The 21672-nt window shown below is 42.8% G+C and overlaps 1 protein-coding gene across 2 annotated transcripts in view; it reads left to right on the top strand.

Moving 5' to 3' along the window:
* LOC126334838 (Golgi-specific brefeldin A-resistance guanine nucleotide exchange factor 1) overlaps nucleotides 1-21672 on the top strand; it is a 290716-nt gene that overhangs the window by 202324 nt on the left and 66720 nt on the right. For both annotated transcript variants that reach the window (XM_049997502.1, XM_049997501.1), the window contains exon 30: nucleotides 8746-8911. In XM_049997502.1, coding sequence (XP_049853459.1) covers nucleotides 8746-8911 — 166 coding nt within the window. The remainder of the gene's footprint in view (nucleotides 1-8745; nucleotides 8912-21672) is intronic.

The raw sequence follows: 21672 nt of genomic DNA, 5'->3' as shown, positions 1-21672 counted from the left end.
ACCCATCTCCCTGACTACCCGTCTTCAAGCTGTTGCCATTCACCTCTTCCTTCCCCACCTGACTTTCTCCCTCTGTACGATTTATGTACCTCTGTCCTTTGATGTCACCAGGACTGACTTTTTTAAGCTTATTGGTTAGCTACCTCCGCCATTTTTTTGCTACTCAGTAACTTTAATGCACATCATCCCCTTTGGGGTTTTCCCAGGGCCTGACAGAGAGGTGCTCTCTCTTGGCTGACATTCTTAACCAACTCAACCTCTTCTGCCTTAACCCTGGTGCACCAACTTTCCTTTCTGACTCCTCGCACACCTATTCCCATTTTGACCTATCCTTGTGCACTGCCCAGCTTGTCCATCAGCTTGAGTGGTTTGCTCTTTCTGACTCCTACTCTAGCAACCACTTCCCCTGTGCTCTCCGTCTGCTGACTCCTACTCCATCCACATGCATGCCCAAATGACAGCTTACTAAGGCTGACTGGCAGCTTTACTCCTCCTTGGCGACCTTTCCAGAACAAGATTTTCCTCAATTGTGACGACCAGCGGGACTACCTCACAAACATTATACTTACTGCTGCAGAATGTGCAATTCCTCGCACTTTCTCTTTACCACACTGTGCCCCAATCCCTTGGTGGACTGAAGCGTGCTGCGACGCAATTCGCGCATGGAGATGTGCTCTCTGCATTTTTAACCAACACCCTATGCTGGAAAACTGCATTCATTATAAACAGTTGTGTGCAAAGTGTCGGCGAGTTCTTCAGGATAGCAAAAGAGCTAGTTGGATTTTGTTCACTAGATCTTTTACCAGTTCCACGCCTTCCTCTGTTGTGTGCGCCAACTTCCGACGGCTCTCTGGAACCAAGGTCCATTCCCCCATTTCCGACCCGACATTAGGTGCTGATGTCATCGTGTATCCTGTTGCTATCTGCAACGCCTTGGGCCACCATTTTGTGCAAGTTTCGAGCTCTTCCCACCTTTATCCATAGGAAGTGAGTGGAGGAGGCTCAGAAAATACCCTTCTCTTCTCCAAATCATGAGTGCTACAATGCCGCCCTCACTAATGAGGGAGCTAGGTCATGCTCTCAGTTCATCCCGGTCCGCCCCTGGACCAGATGCTATCCACATTCAGATGTTGCAGCACTTCTCTCTTGCAGGCAAGCGCTTTATGCTTAACACACACAACTGCATCTGGGCAGAGGGCACATTTCCTGGATGCTGGCGTGAAGCCACAGTCATACCCATCCCTGAGCCCGGTAAGGACAAAACCCTTCCTTCCAGCTACCACCCCATCTCTCTAACCAGCTGCATTTGCAAGGTGATAGAACACATGATTGATGCCCGGCTGGTGTGGTGGCTCGAATCTCGCCATTTACTTACGAATGCACAGTGTGGATTTAGAGCGTGACATTCTGCAGTTGACCATCTCATTACTTTGTCCATCCATGTCATGAATGGTTTTCTGCGGAAATCCCAGACTGTGGCATTGTTTCTCGATTTGGAGAAGGCCTATGACTCCTGCTAGAGAACTGGTATCCTCCATACTCTTTACACATGGAGCTTCCGTGGGCACTTACCCTGTTCTCTTGGAGCATTTTAACAAGACCGAGTTTTCAAGGTGCGTGTGAGTTCTGCTTTGTCGGACACCTTTATTCAGGAAAATGGTGCGTCTCAGGGTTCCATACTGCGTGTTATTCTCTTTGCTATCGCTACTAACCTTATTATGGCCTGTCTCCTGCTGGCCATCTCCGACTCCCTTTTTGTCAATGATTTTGCCATGTGCTGCAATTCTCCAAGCACCTGTCTCACTGAGCAGCATCTTCAGCACTGTCTTGACTGTCTTCACTCCTGGAGCATCGCCAGTGGCTTTTTACTTTCCATTGACAAAACTGTCTGTATGAATTTCTGGCAGTGCAAATGGTCTCCCTCACTACCTCTGTCTTGGCCCTGTTGCCCTTGCGTTTGTTGACACTACGAAATTCCTAGGTCTCATGCTCGATAGGATACTCTCTTGGTCCTCCCATGTCTCTTTCCTGGCAGTCCACTGTACACAGTCCTTCAATGTCTTCAGTGTCCTCAATGGTACTTCTCGGGGGTGCCGATCAAACCACCCTCCTCCATTTGTACCGGTCCCTTGTCCGTTTGAAACTTGACTATGAGTGCTTTGTTTATGCATCTCCATGCCCATCCCTTTTATGCCGTTTCAACACTATCCACTTTTGTGGCATCCGTTTGGCCACGGATGCCTCTTACACCAGGTCAGTTGAGAGTCTGTATGCTGAAGCTGCTGAACTACCACTGTCCTACCACTGTGACTTTTTCCTCAGCAGATATGCATGCTGTTCGTCTGCCATGCGTGGCCACCCTTCCTATGCCTCATTCTTTGATGATTCCTTAGATCGTCATTATGGGTCTCTTCCCTGTTCCCTCCTGGCGTCCGCTTTCACCACTTGCTACGGCAGCTTAACTTCATGCTACCTGCAACTTTCCCCGTAGGTGTGAACCCTTCACGACTTTGGCTTCGTAAAGCAGTCCGTGTTAACCTTGGCCTTCATTCGCTTACTAACGACACTACTCCAGCCTCGGTCTGTCGCCTCCAGTTTCACGACCTTCGCATGGAACTTAGCGTCATTACCTTTGTATACACTGATGGCTCTCGGACTGACTGTGGTGTCAGGTATGCATTCATCATTAGCACCCGTGTCTTTTGATATTGGCTTCTGGCTCACTCTTCAATATTTACGGCTGAGCTTTTCACCTTGTATCACGCCAGGTAGTACATCCAGCAACACAGCCTGCCAATTGTGTCCTCTACTCATACTTACTCATCGTCTTCCAAAGTCTCTGTACTCTGTCCACTGCTCATCCCGTAGTGCAGTACACCCAGGAAAACTGTCGTTTGCTCACTCTTGGTGGAACATGTCAGTCTGCATGGAAATGAGGTTGCTGATGTGGGTGCCAAGACTGCAGTCCTCCTACCTCAGCCCATGAGTACCTCTATTCCCTCCGATGATCTCTGCATTGCCATCTGTCAGGCGCTGGTGTCCCTTTGGCGTCAGCAATGGTCCTTCCTTCACGGGAATAAGCCTTGGCTTCTTAAGCCTCTCCTGGTACCTTGGACGACCCCCTCCTCAGCCCTCCCACCGGGAGGAGATTATTTTAACTTGGCTGCATATTGGGCACTGCCTTTTTAGCCATCATCATTTGCTCACTGGCACTGCCCCACCACTTTGTATGCATTGCGCAAAAATTTTAACTGTGCGCCACTACCTGCTGGAATGCTCTTTTCCTACTAATTTATGTTCCATCTTGGGTTTGCCGTCTGATTTATCAGCTGTTTTAGCAAATGACATGCAGGCTGTCGCGTGTGTTTTATTTTTTATGCGTCGAAGTAATATAGTGAAGGCCATTTAACGTTTGGTTTTGAATTTCCATTTTTGTGTGGTGTTTTTAGCCCTTTTTTCCATGTACTTTGTTTAGATGTCTCCTATTCTTTCCAATGGGACTGACATATAGTCTTTTCCCTTGTCTCTGTGTTTGCAACCACTAACAGTACCTCCACCATGACAACTATCACCTGTTCCATGTCAAAAAGTCTCTTCCTTACGGCCTCGCCACTTCTACAGTAGAGTTATAGTTTTCGGAATATGTCAATATTACCAGAACCTTTGTTGATAGACAATGTTCTGCCCAGCCCATCCATAAACAGATCTATTCTGACATGAGTAAACTTGTTAACCAGCCACCATCCCCATTCCAATCCTGCACCCTGTGTGTCATTCCACCATGGCTGACCTAAGTGTAAGACTGACCCATACACACTCACACCTCCTACCGCAGTCCAGCCATATTAACTACCCAATAAAAAACAGAGACATGTGTAGAACAAATCATGTTACATATCAGTTATGCTACAGTTGCTGGGCAGCATTCTGTGTGAGTATGATGGGTAACCATGTGTTTGGATGAATGGCCACTGCCAACCTGTGGCAAACTGCATGCTTGAGCATTCATTCGCCAAACATGCTGCACACAACACAAATGACTTCAAAAGCTGCCTCACTACATGTGCTATTTTGATATTCCCTTCCAGCATAAGTTTCTCAGAACTACGCAGATGGGAACTACCTCTCCAGCACATCCAGTACTCTTGCAATCGTCATGTCAAAAAATTCCGTGAATCTGTTTCCCTCCCCTCCCCTCCCCTCCCCTCCCCTCCCCTCCCCTCCCCTCCCCTCCCCTCCCCTCCCCTCCCCTCCCCTCCCCTCCCCTCCCCTCCCCTCCCCTCCCCTCCCCTCCCCTCCCCTTCCCTCCCCTCACCTTACCTTACCTTTTCTGTTCTGTCAATCTCCTTACAACTCCTTCCCTGTCAAGAGCCTACCACTCTTGCCCCCTAAGAATTCTTTTTGTCTTGTAGAGCCACCAAGTCATTTGTCTTTCTTGCTCCCGCATCACCACTGCCTGGCTATCACATCCAGACCTCAGGCATCTTTCCCTAACCCTTTTCCACACCCATCAGCCCAGGCAACTGCACTTCAATAATCATTGTCACCTTGGCTTCGGTGGTGTGTGTGTGTGTGTGTGTGTGTGTGTGTGTGTGTGTGTGTGTTTGTTTGTTTGTTTGTTTGTTTGCTGTGTTGTTGAATGTGAGTACTTTCTGCCAGAAGAGGAAGATGAGTCAGGACTTGAAAGCTAGGTAGGAAACAATTTACTTCTGATTCGATGTGGATACATTTCAAAAGAAAATCACATTGTAGAAGGGGCAAATTCTGACAAACACTGTCCAGTTTCCTAACCTCACTAGCACTAAAGAAAACACTAGCTTTGAAGAATTCATTGTGGCCTTGAAAGAATTACAGGGTTCATTTTCTAAACATGACACTGCCAGTCTTACATTTTCTTTCAAACTGATTTTTGAGATGATTTGCTGTTTTGGTTAAAAGTGCCCCTGTGTATGTCAAGATGTAACTGATTGATCTGCATTATATTTTCTGTTTTTAAGGCAAACTCTTTTATGATGAAACTGTCCAGGACATTTACATTGTTTTGGTCAGGTACAGTTTCCATGTCTCCATAATGAGGTTGCACAAGTGCTACAAATTTATCTCAGCATATGCATTTGAAAGACCTTGCTTCAATTATGAAACTAAATAAGTCATTATTATGTGGCAACCTGAGTGCAAAAGTCTGTAAAATAGTATACATCCGTCTGTATGCCAAGAGAGTACCAGATAAAAATTATGTCTTCACTGTTTTAAAAATAAACTGAAAACTTGTTTTGCTTGTGATAGATGTTTTTTTTTAGAGATGAGAAATACAGTGTGTGTGTGTGTGTGTGTGTGTGTGTGTGTGTGTCATTATTCCATACTGGCTTTTCCATTGTTAAATATAAAACCAGATCAAATATAGTGTGACTGCATTACCATTTTAGTATGATGTCTTCAGTTTCTCACTCATACACCCCCCATCCCCCTCCACACCCCCTCTGCTCAGACAACTTTCTGTGATGGTAGGCGAAATGTGCAGCCAGGCTCAGTGCTATGGCAGTCGTACCATGGCATAGCTCATAAGTTGAATTCTTGGCCGCCCCTGCATTAAAGGTGTTTCGGCACAGACTCTTAGCTACCAGAATGACTTGCCCATTGTGAATAGATGGTAGAGCAACACACGTTTACCTGTGCAGCTGCACCTGAGAGTACAGGGTTAACTTACTGCTAGTGTAAACATTCCCCGTGTGCTGATATATCCACTTTTCTAGCTTGAAGGGACTGTAATGATCACTGTGTAGACTAAAGTGAATATTGTGGTGCATCTTGATATGGTATATTCTTGTAGTGCTATATTATTTAAAATTAGGAATAATGGAGTGGCTCCCTTCCAGTCAGAGTGCTAAACTTGAATGCCTTCCCATCACTAATTGCAAAAAGGATGTCTTACAGAATTATTTACCAATGAACCCTTCTCTCATGTTGAAAGAGGCTGATGTAAAACATCCTAAGTACATACCAAAATCATCTATGATTCAGTATCATTTGTGTACAAGCACTCATTTCAGACATTACTGTTTACAAAAAAAATTGTCTGTAGCAGTAATTTATATCTCACTATCAGTGAGAGAATTCATTAGTGAGAGCAGTAAATTCAGCCTTGTTGTTATGGTTCCATCATGGTGGCTTTATTTGTGCAAATACTGTTATATGAGTTTTGTTCAGTAAGTAATGCAGGCTTATTTTATTCGGGATTCCAATACACAATATTATTCTCCACTGTCGTGGCTACAAAACCATATTATTAAACTTAATGTCCATTCAATGTGACAGCCTTATGCTTCATTACTGTATGCTTGTATGCCTGCATTGTACCGTTATATTGGTTGACATAAGAGCCAGCATCTTACATCCTGCATCAATAACCTCCCCATCATCTATATGCTGCTTTCTGCGGAAGCTTCCTCCATTTGGCCAAACAGATGAAAGTCGTGATGTGAGAGGTAATATTCTGTATTACATAAATGGAAATTTTCCTTACAACTCACCATTTGATCTTGAATCCTGCTGGCCTCAGTCACTGCTAGTATCTGTCCCACGCCCACATCCATCCCAGTTCCTATTCTACCCTCTACTTATTAGTGTACACTCACACCATTGACTTCTCAGTTTCCATTCCATCTGTATAACTGCTCCTCTTATTCCACTCCTCCATGAGACTGTGTATAACACTCAGTATGACATGCTTGCACCATTATATCAGTCGATCGTCTGCTCAAAGCTGAATTATGGAAGCTTTGTATACTCCTCTGCACGGCTGTCCTTCTTACTCCACCTCAACTGTATACAACATCGGGGGTTACGTCTTGCATTCGGAGCATTCTATACTAGTCCCGTCAAGAGTCTTCATGCTGAAGCCGGTGAATTGCTACTAACCTACCGGTGCAATATACTGCTTTTTTGGCTATTATCAATGCCCGACCACCCGTCTTATCGTTCCTTTTTTGACGACTCTCTCGACCGTCAATACGGGTTGTATGTATCTGGCCTGCTACCACCTGGAGTTCGTTTTCGTCGCCTCCTTCAGCAACTTGATTTTCCACTCCCTGCAACCTGTAGAGTGGGCAAGAGCCAAACGCCACCTTGGCTCCAGGCTCAGGTTCGTGTTCACCTTGACCACAGCTTGCTCCAAAAGGAGGTTACCCCAGCTTCAGTATACCGCACGCGGTTTGTCGAACTTCGTTCAAAGTTCGTTAATACGATCTTCATTCATACAGATGGCTCTAAGACCATTGACGATGTCGGGTGTTCTTTTATTGTCGGGGCACACAGTTTCAAATACCAGCTCCATGGCCATTGTTTGGTCTTCACAGCTGGGCTATTTGCCCTCTATCAGACTGTTCTTTACATCTGCCGCCACCGACATTCTGCTTATGTCATCTGCTCTGATTCCCTGAGCGCCATCCAGAGCCTCAGTGATCCGTATCCGGTTCACCCTTTCGTGCACTGGATCCAACGCCCCTTCAGCAGCTGGCGGACGACGGTTCTCCGATTACCTCTATGTGGGTTCCTGGCCATGTCGGTACTGCTGGGAACGATGCTGCAGTCCTCCAGACTCTGACAGCATCTTGTTGTGTGCCCTCATCTGATTTTAGCAGGGTCATTTGTCAGCGCATTTTATCTCTGTGGCGTGCCGATTGGGCTACACTTACTGAAAACTAGCTTCGGGCCTTGAAACGTCTCCCCACAGCTTGGACGATCTCTTCATGCCCTTCTCGTCGGGAGGAGGTCATTTTGACCCGGTTACGGGTTGGACACTGCCGGTTCAGCCACCGCCATCTGCTAACGGCTGTACCAGCGCCGTTCTGCCCATGTGGGCAATTGCCGACGGTACACCACATTTTAACGTCCTGTCCGAATTTTAATACACTGCGCATTGATCTTGGCCTGCCATGTACTCTGGATTAAGTTTTAGTGGATGACCCAGGAGCAGCTTCTTGCGTTCTTCATTTTATCCACTTGACAAACCTGTCTAACGACATTTGATTATGCTGCTTTCTTTTAATCCCTTGCCTGTTAATGTGCCTTTTATAGTGTTGCCCTTTATAGTTGCTGTTTTCACATTGTGCCTCGCAGTGCAGTCATAATTTAGTCTGGGCGCTAATGACCACTGTAGTCATGTGCCATAAAACCACAGAAAAAAAAAAAATAAATAAATTATGCAAGCATCATGGCACCAGAGAGAGCTCTCCAGTGCCACTTCCATATTCCATCCACTTTCTTATCTCCTCACCCACCATTTCTTCCAACTCTCACCCCCCCTCCCCCTCCATGCCTCCTTTCTGCCCTTGTCCATTAAGACCCCCACCTCAATCAAGCTGCTGTGCCTGTGCGAGAGCGCATGCATGCATGCATGCGTGTGCGTGCGCGTGTGTGCTTGTGTGCGTTAGCTTTGAAGGAGGACAACATCTAGAAACTTAGCAATGTTCATCTCCTTATCTGCCACTCAAACCTCAACTCTAAAAGTGCACCTTTACTTGTTACAGTTTATATCCCACACAGAACTTCCTATTATCATATCTATTCTGTATTATAATTCTGGTGCCAAATTTTTATTTGTTCTCATTTTACAGTCATTGAATGTTAAATAGATTGGTTCATCATGGATTTTATTTTTAAAAAATCTGTAATTTGTAAATATTAAAAATCTTAAACAATATTACAGCAATACAGCGGTGTGTTTACATGTATATCTACTTTCAGTATGAAGCCATTCCTGAATCTCTGAAGAATATGTTACTAGTCATGGATTCTGCTGGAGTATTTTCTGCTTCTGATGGATACTCACAGTTATGGAATTTGACATGGGACCATATAAATAAGTTCTTACCTACACTGAAAGAAGAACTCTTTAAATCGCATCCATCAGGTATGATGATAACAGTGAATTGCATTCAATGTGTATGATAATCAAAAGCTTTTCTCTGTTGCTGTTACACTGCATTTAATGGAGAATACCACTGAAGGGAGACAAAACCTGTGGCGTCATTGGTGGTAGTGGTATGAATGAAAATGTATGTTGAAAAAGAATCAACTATAGCCTAAATAAAATTACCTGCTACTTGACATCTCACATCTTGGAACCTAGTTCACATCTACATCTACATGACTACTCTGCAATTCACATTTAAGTGCTTGGCAGAGGGTTCATCGAACCACAATCATAGTATCTCTCTACTATTCCACTCCCGAACAGCGAGTGGGAAAAACGAACACCTAAACCTTTCTGTTCGAGCTCTGATTTCTCTTATTTTATTTTGATGATCATTCCTACCTATGTAGGTTGGGCTCAACAAAATATTTTCGCATTCGGAAGAGAAAGTTGGTGACTGAAATTTCGTAAAAAGGTCTCGCCGCGACGAAAAATGTCTATGCTGTAATGACTTCCATCCCAACTCGTGTATCATATCAACCACACTCTCTCCCCTATAACGTGATAATACAAAACGAGCTGCCCTTTTTTGCACCCTTTCGATGTCCTCCGTCAATCCCACCTTGTAAGGATCCCACACCGCGCAGCAATATTCTAACAGAGGACGAACGAGTGTAGTGTAAGCTGTCTCTTTAGTGGACTTGTTGCATCTTCTAAGTGTCCTGCCAATGAAACGCAACCTTTGGCTCGCCTTCCCGACAACATTATCTATGTGGTCCTTCCAACTGAAGTTGTTCGTAATTTGAACACCCAGGTACTTAGTTGAATTGACAGCCTTGAAAATTGTATTATTTATCAAGTAATCGAATTCCAACGGATTTCTTTTGGAACTCATGTGGATCATCTCACACTTTTCGTTATTTAGCGTAAACTGCCACCTGACACACCATACAGCAATCTTTTCTAAATCGCTTTGCAACTGATACTGGTCTTCGGATGACCTTACTAGATGGTAAATTACAGCATCATCTGCGAACAGTCTAAGAGAACTGCTCAGATTGTCACCCAGGTCATTTATATAGATCAGGAACAGTAGAGGTCCCAGGACGCTTCCCTGGGGAACACCTGATATCACTTCAGTTTTACTTGATGATTTGCCGTCTATTACTACGAACTGCGACCTTCCTGACAGGAAATCACGAATCCAGTCGCACAACTGAGACGATACTCCACAGCTCCACAGCTTGATTAGAAGTTCTCCCAGTTAGAGATGCCACTGTCACACATGAACTGTCTGTTGTAGCCTGTATTTCACAGTAGAGCATCAGCTGACTCGTAGTTTTAAAGTTGTGCAGTGTACCCATGTAATCCATAATCTAGCACAGTCTGCAGCCCTTTTAGTTGTTGCCCATGATGGCAGTCCATTTCTGGTTGTCAGTTGTGCAGCTGGCAGCAACATAGCAGTGCAATAGTGTCATGTGGCAAACAGTAAATAACAAGTAGTTTTACTCAGTTTGTGGAGCTGAGATGGCTAATACACAATCCTAAAAGTACGGTTGAACCTGAAACTGTTTGAAAAAAATTTTAAATTCTCCTCCACAAAACAGTTACGCCAAATGATGAAGCAAGGGCAAAAAGATAGGATACATGAGTGAGAAATAAATCCAAATTACAAAATAAGTGTGTGTGTGTGTGTGTGTGTGTGTGTGTGTGTGTGTGTGTGTGTGTGTGTGTGTGTGTTTGCGTGTGTGTGTGTTTGCGTGTGTGTGTGTTTGCGTGTGTGTGTGTGTGTGTGTGTGTGTGTGTGTGTGTGTGTGTGTGTGGAGGGGGGGGACGGGGGGCAGAGAGGGGATTGAGCTAAGAGCAAGAAAATACATATTCTGATTCTGGCATAATTGTAGAAATTTGCATTGGAGATGAAAGCATTTCTGAAACTGAAGGAAAAAGTCATATTTTTGATTGATGGATGGTAAATGTACTGAGTAACTTCCTGCTGACAGTAAGGGAGATTTAGCCCTTTAATGACAATGAATACAGCCACTGAGCACTTCAACTGCTGTTCAGAAAACTAGTGCTGCAGACTTCTTAGTTCTTGTGGGAAATAGTTTGTGGTGTGCTGGAAGTTAGTGGTACAAGCTAAAGTGTGCGCCAGATGGATGCAGTTCCTCAGTTCTCATGCTGACTGAATTCAGTGTTTCCCACGTAAAGGTCACAGGCTGTCACAGAGTCTCATAGGTAAGCTATGGTAGTGTTGGATGTTAAATAACTTTGACATGCAATGTGTAGTAATCCCATTCAAAGGATATGAAATAAACTATTTTAATGACTGAATGACAGGCCACCAGATTTCTTCAAAAATAAAATTGGTATCATCTTTTTATAACTGGTGAATTCTTGTTTTAATTAAATTACACGAATAGATTTTTATTTATACCTGTAGCTTAAATTACTTTTGTACCAAAATGCTGTGATGGATGGATGGATGGATGGATGGATGGACGGGACTCAAATCAATCTTGATTTATAACATTACACTACGACACTTTTAATTCCCTGTGTGGATATCATATCAGAGGCTGGTTATTGCATACTTGAGTGAATTCCAGAAAAGGGCAGTCGAACTGATCTGCAGTGTCACTTTGCAAACTTTGTATAGGCCATTGTTCAGGCGTGTCAGAATTCTAACTCTGCTATTCCTGTCTGTATATTCGGTCATGCGATTTGTTGTTGACAATATTGAGTTGCAAATATTCTGTATTAATTATTAACTGATGGGAGCTGCTTATTAGTAACACTTTCATTGGACAAGTTTTAGGTGTTGACTATCATTGTCAGGAACTGTGTTACACAAAAGACAAATGTTTCTTGTAATACAGTAGTTACAGTGTATACAGTAGTGTGTTATGCATATCAGATTTTTCAAATTGTGTAATGTGATTTGCCGTGTGTGTAAATGTTTTCTTGCATATGCCAATGACAATATTTTATAATATTTGTGTGATAATGTGAGTACATGATGATGTATAAACACACACATGTACTCCGAATAAGGAATTATTATATGAAAATATATGCAGTTGTCATTGGCAATTGCTGTACATTTAAAGGTTGTTTTTGGTGTACAGCATAGTATATATACAGTGCTACTTCTAATTTGTATTGCCTCTGTTAGCAAAACAAGGAAATCTATTGTCGCCATAGAATACTAGTGAAATTTTCAGTGAAGTTTTTGTTTTATATCAGTCTTTTCTTATAAAACGATGTCAAGAAGCTTTGTTATATGTGTGAAAATTTCTCTGCCTTCCAAAATATTTAGTAAGCTGTGTGTTTCAGCACTGAGCATTGTGTCATGTCACTGGCTGTGACGCTTTGTTCTTTTAAGTGTGTACTAATGGAAGAAAGATTCATGCCAGTTAGGTTCAGATGTTCTTTAAACCTGGTTTTGAAATTTTGTCCAGTTTGTCATGTGTAAATTTTCTCACAGCAACTTCATTTTAACCCATAAACATTGAACTTGCAAATGTGCAGGAATGTTCTGTGTTATCATAAATTTGTGATCGCAATGTGTTCTGTGTTCTGAAGCCTATTTTTAAGCTGCTTTACGGAAGTGCAAGTCTGATGTTATGTGAAATTTTTCTTCGATATAGTATGACAGGCAGGGTGTATATGACCCGGGACAACTGGGAGATCCGGGAAAAACCCAGGAATTTTTTCATCTGGGAGAAACTGGGAAAAACCCGGGAATTGTTTAGAATTCCTGGAATTTTTCATTGTTTTAGTTTTCAGTTAAATTTTTGTGATTTTGATTGGTAAGAACCAATACTCTAACAAAGGATAGTACTGTACCCCGCTACTGCAGACTAATACTGCAGCAACAAAACATGAAAGAGAGAAAAGAAAAACGAAATTAAAACTTAAATCGCAAAGGAAATAAGCCGTATACAATAATAAAACAGTGCCCGTACAAGCGTTTGCCAAGAGCAAAGTGTGTCAAAGTCTTTAGGAAGACTATGCAATACTTTATAACAACAATTTATAACAACAAACAACCTCCGGTGAGTGTGACGTGACAACTGCTTAAAATAGATTTGTTTGAGCTGTTGTGGGCAGGCTCTTGAGCATGCACAGTTGAGTCACGTATGAGTAATACCTTCTCCCACTTCTGATAACAGATGTGTGACTGGGCACCACTACTTAATATTGCCCCGGCTCAGAAATATAGTAAATCTGGGACTGATGCACAGAGCAGTCTGAGCTGAGGTGAGGAGTCTCTGTGTGATCTGTGTTTACGATCAGTGATTTTGTTGTTTCCTCTTCGTTTATTGCACTCATGTTAAATTATAACAAAAGGGATTGTTGTAGCCGGGAGCTATCAAATGAATTAAAATATGTTTGCATAATTATGGAAGGATAAAATATGTTATTAGTTTCAGATATTATTTCCCCCTTTGAGAGTCAAGCCTTAATCGCCTTACAGAACAATGAACTTATTTTTGCTGGTTTGCTAAAGAGATTTGGCTTAAAATTAATCTTTTCTGCTGAGGGAGTCAATTTATTTGAAACAAAGTGTTTAATTTCACACCATTGGCTAGTTTCAACTGTTCGCTACATTTCAAGTGCATGTATGGCATTATGCCATAATAAAGAACCAAACATGAGATAATACAGTACTGGTACTCCAAGAAAATTTACATACGAATGTATCATCTGATGTCTCGTTTCTTTTGTAACACATGTAAGATCTTTTAATGTTTTACACGTACGAACATATGGGCTTTCTGAGTCACCGTGCGAGTGCGGTTAACATCTGTTATGTAGAGCTCTCTTGCAACTGCTGAAACAAACCTATTTCTAACTGCTCTCTGGAAAATATTGCAAATGGTGGTTTCAAAAGCGTTACATTCAAAGCAGGTTTCCTTTTATGCAAGATGAACTGTGTGCGAGAATGTACGATGAATTTCTTAAGTCACAAAGTGTTTGACTCTCATTTAAAAATCAACTGTTTGTGGGGAGACCATTTAGATGAATTTCGAGCCCAGATGATCAAACATTTACGTCGTTATTAAAATTTTTACTGGCACATTTGTGTGATGTGTGTTAAAGTGTAACACATGCAGAAAAGATCAACATTATAGTGGAAATGTAGCTTCTCTTCCAGTTTATTAATCTTAGAGACCAATATTATATGTGAATGCTATGTATATTAATTTAAACCATTAACTTTTCTTATTTGTGTGTTTGCGCTACTGAAGAGTGATCTTGCTATTGGCTTACTACATCACGTGTTCGTGCTGTCATCAGCTGGCGAGATCACGTGACAATGAGCTGTGTCTGTCTTACAAAAGCGCATCGCAATGTCAATTTCAGTGTTTCGGAAAGTAACATGCGGTGTTAGGTGGAATTCAAATTTATACCTTCGTAATATGAAAATATGAAAATATGCAGCGTACATGTTGCTGCACATCAAAGGTCTTTCAAAAAATGTTTTTCCCCCTGAGTTTCATTTTCTAAGGTGCCAGGAAATTCTACTCCAATATATAAAACCATGAACATTCAAAGGATTGACGAGTTTTACTGTGCCAAGGAAGAGTATACTGTCACTTAACACGGAAAAGTGTATTTTCACCCGGGAGAAAGTGTGTGTGTGTGTGTTTTTTTGTGTCCATGTATACAGCCTAACACGGAACTCGGTATGCTTGGTATAATTTGCTCTTGTTAAGGTAATGTTGTCTTCTGTTTTCTTTCCATTTCTGTATAGTTTTCTATTTCTCAGAAAAAAACTGGAATATTAGTTCAGAGCACACTTGACAGAAAACTGATATGCACTTGGCTAACACTTGTTCAAGCATTGTGCAGAGAGGTGTGTATCAGTCAGTATGTTTCATTTGCAATAGGTTTCCAGCAGAACTGGAAAAGTTGAGTGATCAACCCTAAACAGTCAGATATAATTAGCAGAGTTTCCTTTATTTTCAAAACTAATTTGCTAATAATAAATGTACTTCCTTTCAACATAATAAACACATGTTCACATAAAGTAGAACACAAAAATATCTTTTGTTATCAACACATCATAATTGTCATCATTTATTACAGTAATTAGCACTGCTTTATTTTAAAGGGTGGAGCCTCGATAGTAAACAAAATTAGTGTTACTTGCTGTGAAGACAAATGTTGTTGTTGGTTCCTTGAGGAAAATAAATCTTCAGCCGCAGGAGGTTTAAATTTAAGTATGTAAAGGAAAGTCTTACACCTCGTCTCCCTGCCTTTCTGCAGACAGTATTTAAAATTAATAAAAATGAAAAAAACTTGAAGTAGCAGTTATAAAAGAGTGTAAGTGTTAAATAACAACAGTGTTTGCTTCCATTAACTGTAGCTGTGCAGTTGTCATATTGTTTTATGGCATGGTTATTATTTTTAGTGCATTACCAAAGCTTTCCATATATTTGGCATTGGTTGTGATTTTCCAGTGTTTGTTTTCAAGATATCATAGTCGTAGTCTACTGTTGCTCGGTGATGTATTATACGTTTTTTGGGCACACACAAACTATTCAGTTCCTTGAAGTAGTTACAACTGTTATGTATAAAGTATTATTTTTTATTGTATTTTAATGTGTTCTTTATTCACATTTTCTTGGGATTCATTATTTCTTTAATGTTTTCATTCATAATTTTTTTTAGAAAAATTCATTCTACAGCAAAGTAGCTTTGTCTCACATTTTCTTAAAGAAACTCGTAAATTAATAAATAAAAAATAAGGTGGTGACATGTCTCCTCCAATAGAGATTACAATGCTTGAGAGAAGAGCTGCACTGACTTGGTTTTAGTGATCCACATTTACACTCGTTGTTCAGTTGTACTCGCAGGTGACTAAATTCTTATCAGATGTTGCTCACTGTTGCTGTATATGATACTGTCGGTTGTGACACACACAGACTATTATTACTTAAACCATGTTGTTCTGAAATTTGTATTGCAATATGTGGAGAATTTTCAAGGACTAACAACTTTAGAGAATGACATGTTGGGGACAGAAATCGAAGCATATTTATGTCAGGCAATCGAGAAACTGTGAAACACTCCAAATGAATCTTGGTTGGCCATCCAAGTACATTTGCAGCAAATTGAAAAGACGAACAGAGCTAAGCGATCCACCACAGGCAGCTTATTGCTTCGGCAGCACGATACAGAAGCAGTTTTTTTTATTGCTTGATCACTGGAGATGAAAAGTGGGATTTCTATGATAACCCAAAATGCAAAAGGCAATAGCTGTCTCCGAATGAATCACCGCAAAGCTCAGCTAAGCTAGATTTACACTAAAAAAAAAAAAAAAATTTTGTGTGTTTGGTGGAGTATTTGCTGGTACATTTGCTTTGAGGTGTAGAAACATGGACAAACTGTAAATGCAGACATTTACTGTGAACAATTTGATAGGGTAAATAAATCTTTAATTGAAAAGTACCCAGCAGTTGTAAACAAAAAAGATGCTATTCTGCAACATGAAAATGCAAAAGCACACTGCACTAGACAAATCCTGGATAAAAGTAATGTATTGTGGTGGAAGGTATAGTCATGCCCACCTTATTGCCCGATATTGTGCAATCTGATGTCTATTTATTACAATTGCTACAAATTTTGCAAGTGGCTAAGTCCCAGCTCCAGATATTTTGCTCAAAAAACAAAAATTGATTTTATCACTCCAGCACTGAGAGCTTGCATATTAGATGGCTAAAGGGGGTTGACAAAGAGGGTGATTACATCATTATTAAAAATGAAACTTGTTAACAATTTACCAATTTTAATTTAACATATAAAAATAACAATGTTTTCTTTTCCCTCTAACACATTTTGACAGTTGTAGAACTCATATAGGTGGAGGTGGGGGATGCATTGAGCATGTCATACAGTGGGGACAGCTGCAAGGGTTGGAGTCGTAGCATAAGGAAATACACTCCTGGAAATTGAAATAAGAACACCGTGAATTCATTGTCCCAGGAAGGGGAAACTTTATTGACACATTCCTGGGGTCCAGGACACATAGACACAGGCAACAGAGCATGCACAATGTCGACACTAGTACAGTGTATATCCACCTTTCGCAGCAATGCAGGCTGCTATTCTCCCATGGAGACGATCGTAGAGATGCTGGATGTAGTCCTGTGCAACGGCTTGCCATGCCATTTTCACCTGGCGCCTCAGTTGGACCAGTGTTCGTGCTGGACGTGCAGACCGCGTGAGACGACGCTTCATCCAGTCCCAAACATGCTCAATGGGGGACAGATCCGGAGATCTTGCTGGCCAGGGTAGTTGACTTACACCTTCTAGAGCACATTAGGTGGCACGGGATACATGCGGACGTGCATTGTCCTGTTGGAACAGCAAGTTCTCTTGCCGGTCTAGGAATGGTAGAACGATGGGTTCGATGACGGTTTGGATGTACCGGCCATATTCAGTGTCCCCTCGACGATTACCAGAGGTGTACGGCCAGTGTAGGAGATCGCTCCCCACACCATAATGCTGGGTGTTGGCCCTGTGTGCCTCGGTCGTATGCAGTCCTGATTGTGGCGCTCACCTGCACGGCGCCAAACACGCATACGACCATCATTGGCACCAAGGCAGAAGCGACTCTCATCGCTGAAGACGACACGTCTCCATTCGTCCCTCCATTCACGCCTGTCGCGACACCACTGGAGGGGGGCCTGCACGATGTTGGGGCGTGAGCGGAAGACGGCCTAACGGTGTGCGGGACCGTAGCCCAGCTTCATGGGGACGGTTGCGAATGGTCCTCGCCGATTCTCCAGGAGCAACAGTGTCCCTAATTTGCTGGGAAGTGGCGGTGCGGTCCCCTACGGCACTGCGTAGGATCCTACGGTCTTGGCGTGCATCCGTGCGTCGCTGGGGTCCGGTCCCAGGTCGACGGGCACATGCACCTTCCGCCGACCACTGGCGACAACATCGATGTACTGTGGCCCGCATGCCCACAATACGCCCTCGCTCCAAGTCCGTCAATTGCACATACGGTTCATGTCCACACTGTTGCGGCATGCTACCAGTGTTAAAGACTGCGATGGAGCTCCGTATGCCACGGCAAACTGGCTGACACTGACGGCGGCGGTGCACAAATGCTGCGCAGCTAGCGCCATTCGACGGCCAACACCGCGGTTCCTGGTGTGTCCGCTGTGCCGTGCGTGTGATCATTGCTTGTACAGCCCTCTCGCAGTGTCCGGAGCAAGTATGGTGGGTCTGACACACCGGTATCAATGTGTTCTTTTTTCCATTTCCAGGAGTGTAAGTGCAGGAGTAATATTGTATGTGACCAAGATATTGTGAGGACTGGGAGCGCAACAAAAAAGTATTATAAGTATTATAAGTATGGGGAGCAAAATCATTTCAGGAGTTGATGTTATGAAGCTACAGCCTTGTCGAAGTAGATGATTCATAGGAGGTGTGTCCGGAAAGTAAGTAACATTCTGGAAAAAACTCATAAACACTTGTTCAACAAAAACTGATTTTTGCAAGACGGAGGATTTCTTATACTAACTTTTCTACATAGCTGCCACCATTGTTCAGACATTTGTGCCCTCTTCATAGATAGAAGCCACTGATTAACATCGTTTTTATTTTTCTCTTCCAAAGTGCCTTCCTCAAAACTTGTGCTTAAAGTTCAAGAACAAATGGTTGCCATAAAGTGTGCGATCAGGACTCTATGGTGGGTGCCCAAACTGCTCCCAACCAAACTGTCGAATAAGATTTTGAATGACACCAGCAGAATGGGGATGTGCATTGTCATTAATTAACAAAATGCCTTTTGAATTGTGTGCTGAAGTTTTCTCAGCGTTTCACAGTAACATACTGCACTGTCGGTTTCACCTCTGGGGAGGAACTCCATGAATAGAATACCCTGTCTGTCCCAGAACATAGTGCACATAAATAATAATTTTTTTTGTGCTGACAACATTGCTTCAGATTTTTGTATTGTGGAGGATTGTGAGTGGCTTCACTCAATCAGTTGTTTTGATTCTGGAATGACGTGACAAACCCAAGTTCCATTACTGGTCATAATTCAGTTTATGAAATCATCTCTCTCATCACTGTATTGACTAAGAAATGTCAAAGCACTGCCAAGTTGCTTCGTTTTGTGGGCATCTGTAAGCACTTTTGGAACCCAGCAGGGACACAATTGCACATTACAGAACCGATTTCACAGTCGGCGGGCTTAGAGATTGTCTTAAACATTTTGAATGATCACTAACAAATGTCAACACAGACCAGCTGCAATGGGGCCAGTGGTAAGACAATGAACAAGAGAGTCAAGTGCGAATGGGCAGAACTGCGACACTAGTGCTGCGGGGGCAGTAGAATGAAATTATACTTATTTTCTGGACATACCTTGTACATTCATAGGCTATGACTTCCTGAAAAATGCCCTGAAATGAGGTCCATTTTGTCTGACATTTTGCCCACAACATCTAGAAGAGATTTTTGTTGCCTTCCCAATCTCCACAGTGTCCTGGTCAGACTCTATGCTCCTGCAAATCTCTCTTTACCTCATGGCTCCTACTCCTGTGGCTGCCCCTGCTGTATGACTTGCCTGATGCACCCTCCTACCTCCATCTATATCAGCCCTGTAACTGGCAAAATATAGACTATCAAAGCAACCCTCTTGTGGAACGACACTTATTTACCAGCTGTTACGTAAACTCTGTTTTACCTTCTACACTGGTATGTTTATCACCAAGTTTATGTTAAGGTGAATGGGCACAGACAGAGGGTATATACTGGGCTCACAATAACCTGTTGCAGAACATGCTCTAAAACATGACAGCCATGACATTCATACCTGTTTCAGCACACATGCCATATGGATTGTCCCACCTAACACCAATTTGTCATAACTCCTCAGGTGGGAGCAAGTGTTACAAATTGTGCTTGGTTGTTATTTTCATTGATGGGACAAATAGTAAATTTCACCAAAGTTGTGCCACCTGTGATTTCACTAAAATGGGCTAATGAGAAAGTTATTTTCTGAAATTCTCCATATATTGCAATATAAATTTCAGAACAACACAGATAACAACAATCTGTGTGTTTCACGTTAGAAATGTCCTGCCCACTATCCTTCCCACACCTCCCACAGTGGTTTTCTGCTCCCAACAAACCTACACAATATACTTGTCCGTCCCTACACAACCTCTACTCCCAGCCCCTTACCTCGTGGCTCATCCCTGTAATAGACCTAGATGCAAGATCCTCCCACCACCACCTACTCCAGTCGGTCACAAACTTCACCTGTCCCATCACAGGCAGGGCTACATGTGAAACCAGTCATGTGATCTCCAAGCTAAGCTCCAACCATTGTGCTGCATTCTGTGTGAGTATGACAACCAAGCTGTCTGTCCGCATGAATGGCCACTGACAAACTGTGACCAAGAAACAACTATACCACCCTGTTGCTGAGCACACCACCCAGCATGACATTCTTCATTTCAATGACTGTTTCACAGCCTGTCCCATATGGATCCTTTCCACCATCACCAGCTTTTCTGAATTGCTCAGGTGGGAACTCTCGCTGTAATAAAGTCTATGTACCCATTACCCTCCTGGCCTGAACTTCTGTTTGTTGTGTGCCATTAGCCCCTTCCCTGTTCCCATTCCAGCCCTATACAGCCCTCTATTCCACCAAAGTGCTTTTTACCTCTCTCCTTTTCAGCTACCCCCCCCCTCCTTGCCCCACCCAACATCTCCCCCACCCTGTCTAACCTCCTGACTGCACCTTAGCTACCCTACTCACTCTCCTCCTCATCCCTGCGCACTCCCCAGCAGCACTTCCCCATCCCCCACTCCTAACCTGGTATCCCCCTCCCAGCCCTAGCCTCCTCCTTTCCCCCACCCAGTTGTCCCTCCTATCATGCACAGCTGCCACTGCTCGTAGTGTGGTTTCAGCTGCCAGAGACAGTGGTCGTGTTTGTGTTATTTTGTGACCGTCTCCACTATGTATTGAGTGGCAACAGTCTGTCCTTTTCATAATATTGTTTCACAACTGACAGTCCGTAAAATGCAGGATAGTGAGCAAAATCTGATAAAACTTTAGTCACCTGTGGGTGCAAGTGAAGCATGAATGTAAATGCAAATCATTAAAACAAAGTTAGTGCAGCTTCAAGCATTGTAATTTCTATTGAAGGAGACATATGTTGCCGCCTTGATAGCTTCAGGTTGGATGAGTCGGATATCATGGTGAGTTTTGACATCGTTTCCTTGTTTACGAGGGTACCCCTGCGAGAGTCGCTAGAGTTGATTGGTCAGAGGTTTGACGAGAATACCACTGAACTTCTTAGGCATGTCTTGACTTCCACGTATTTTCTTTTTAATGGAGAATACTACGAACAAACTGGTGGTAGCAAATTTGTACATGGAGAACTTCGAGGAGGAAGCCCTGTCGTCATCCGAATGGAAACCTACTTGCTTTTTCCGTTACGTGGACGACACATTAGTCATCTGGCCACATGGTATGGATAAACTCCTTGACTTCCTTACACATCTAAACTGCATACACCCCAACATCAAATTCACTATGGAGACTAAAATGGAGGGTAAATTACCTTTCCTTGACGTCTTGGTCAGGAGAAGGGCTGACGGCACCCTAGGTCATGGGGTGTATCGAAAGACAACACACACTGATCTGTATTTGCACGCAGACAGCTGCCACCACCCTTCACAGAGGAATGGGGTACTTAAAACTCTAGTACGTAGGGTGCGCACTA

Source organism: Schistocerca gregaria, chromosome 2, assembly GCF_023897955.1.
Source record: "Schistocerca gregaria isolate iqSchGreg1 chromosome 2, iqSchGreg1.2, whole genome shotgun sequence".
In the NCBI taxonomy this organism is placed as follows: Eukaryota; Metazoa; Arthropoda; class Insecta; order Orthoptera; family Acrididae; genus Schistocerca; species Schistocerca gregaria.
This window is presented reverse-complemented; position numbering and strand designations above follow the sequence as displayed.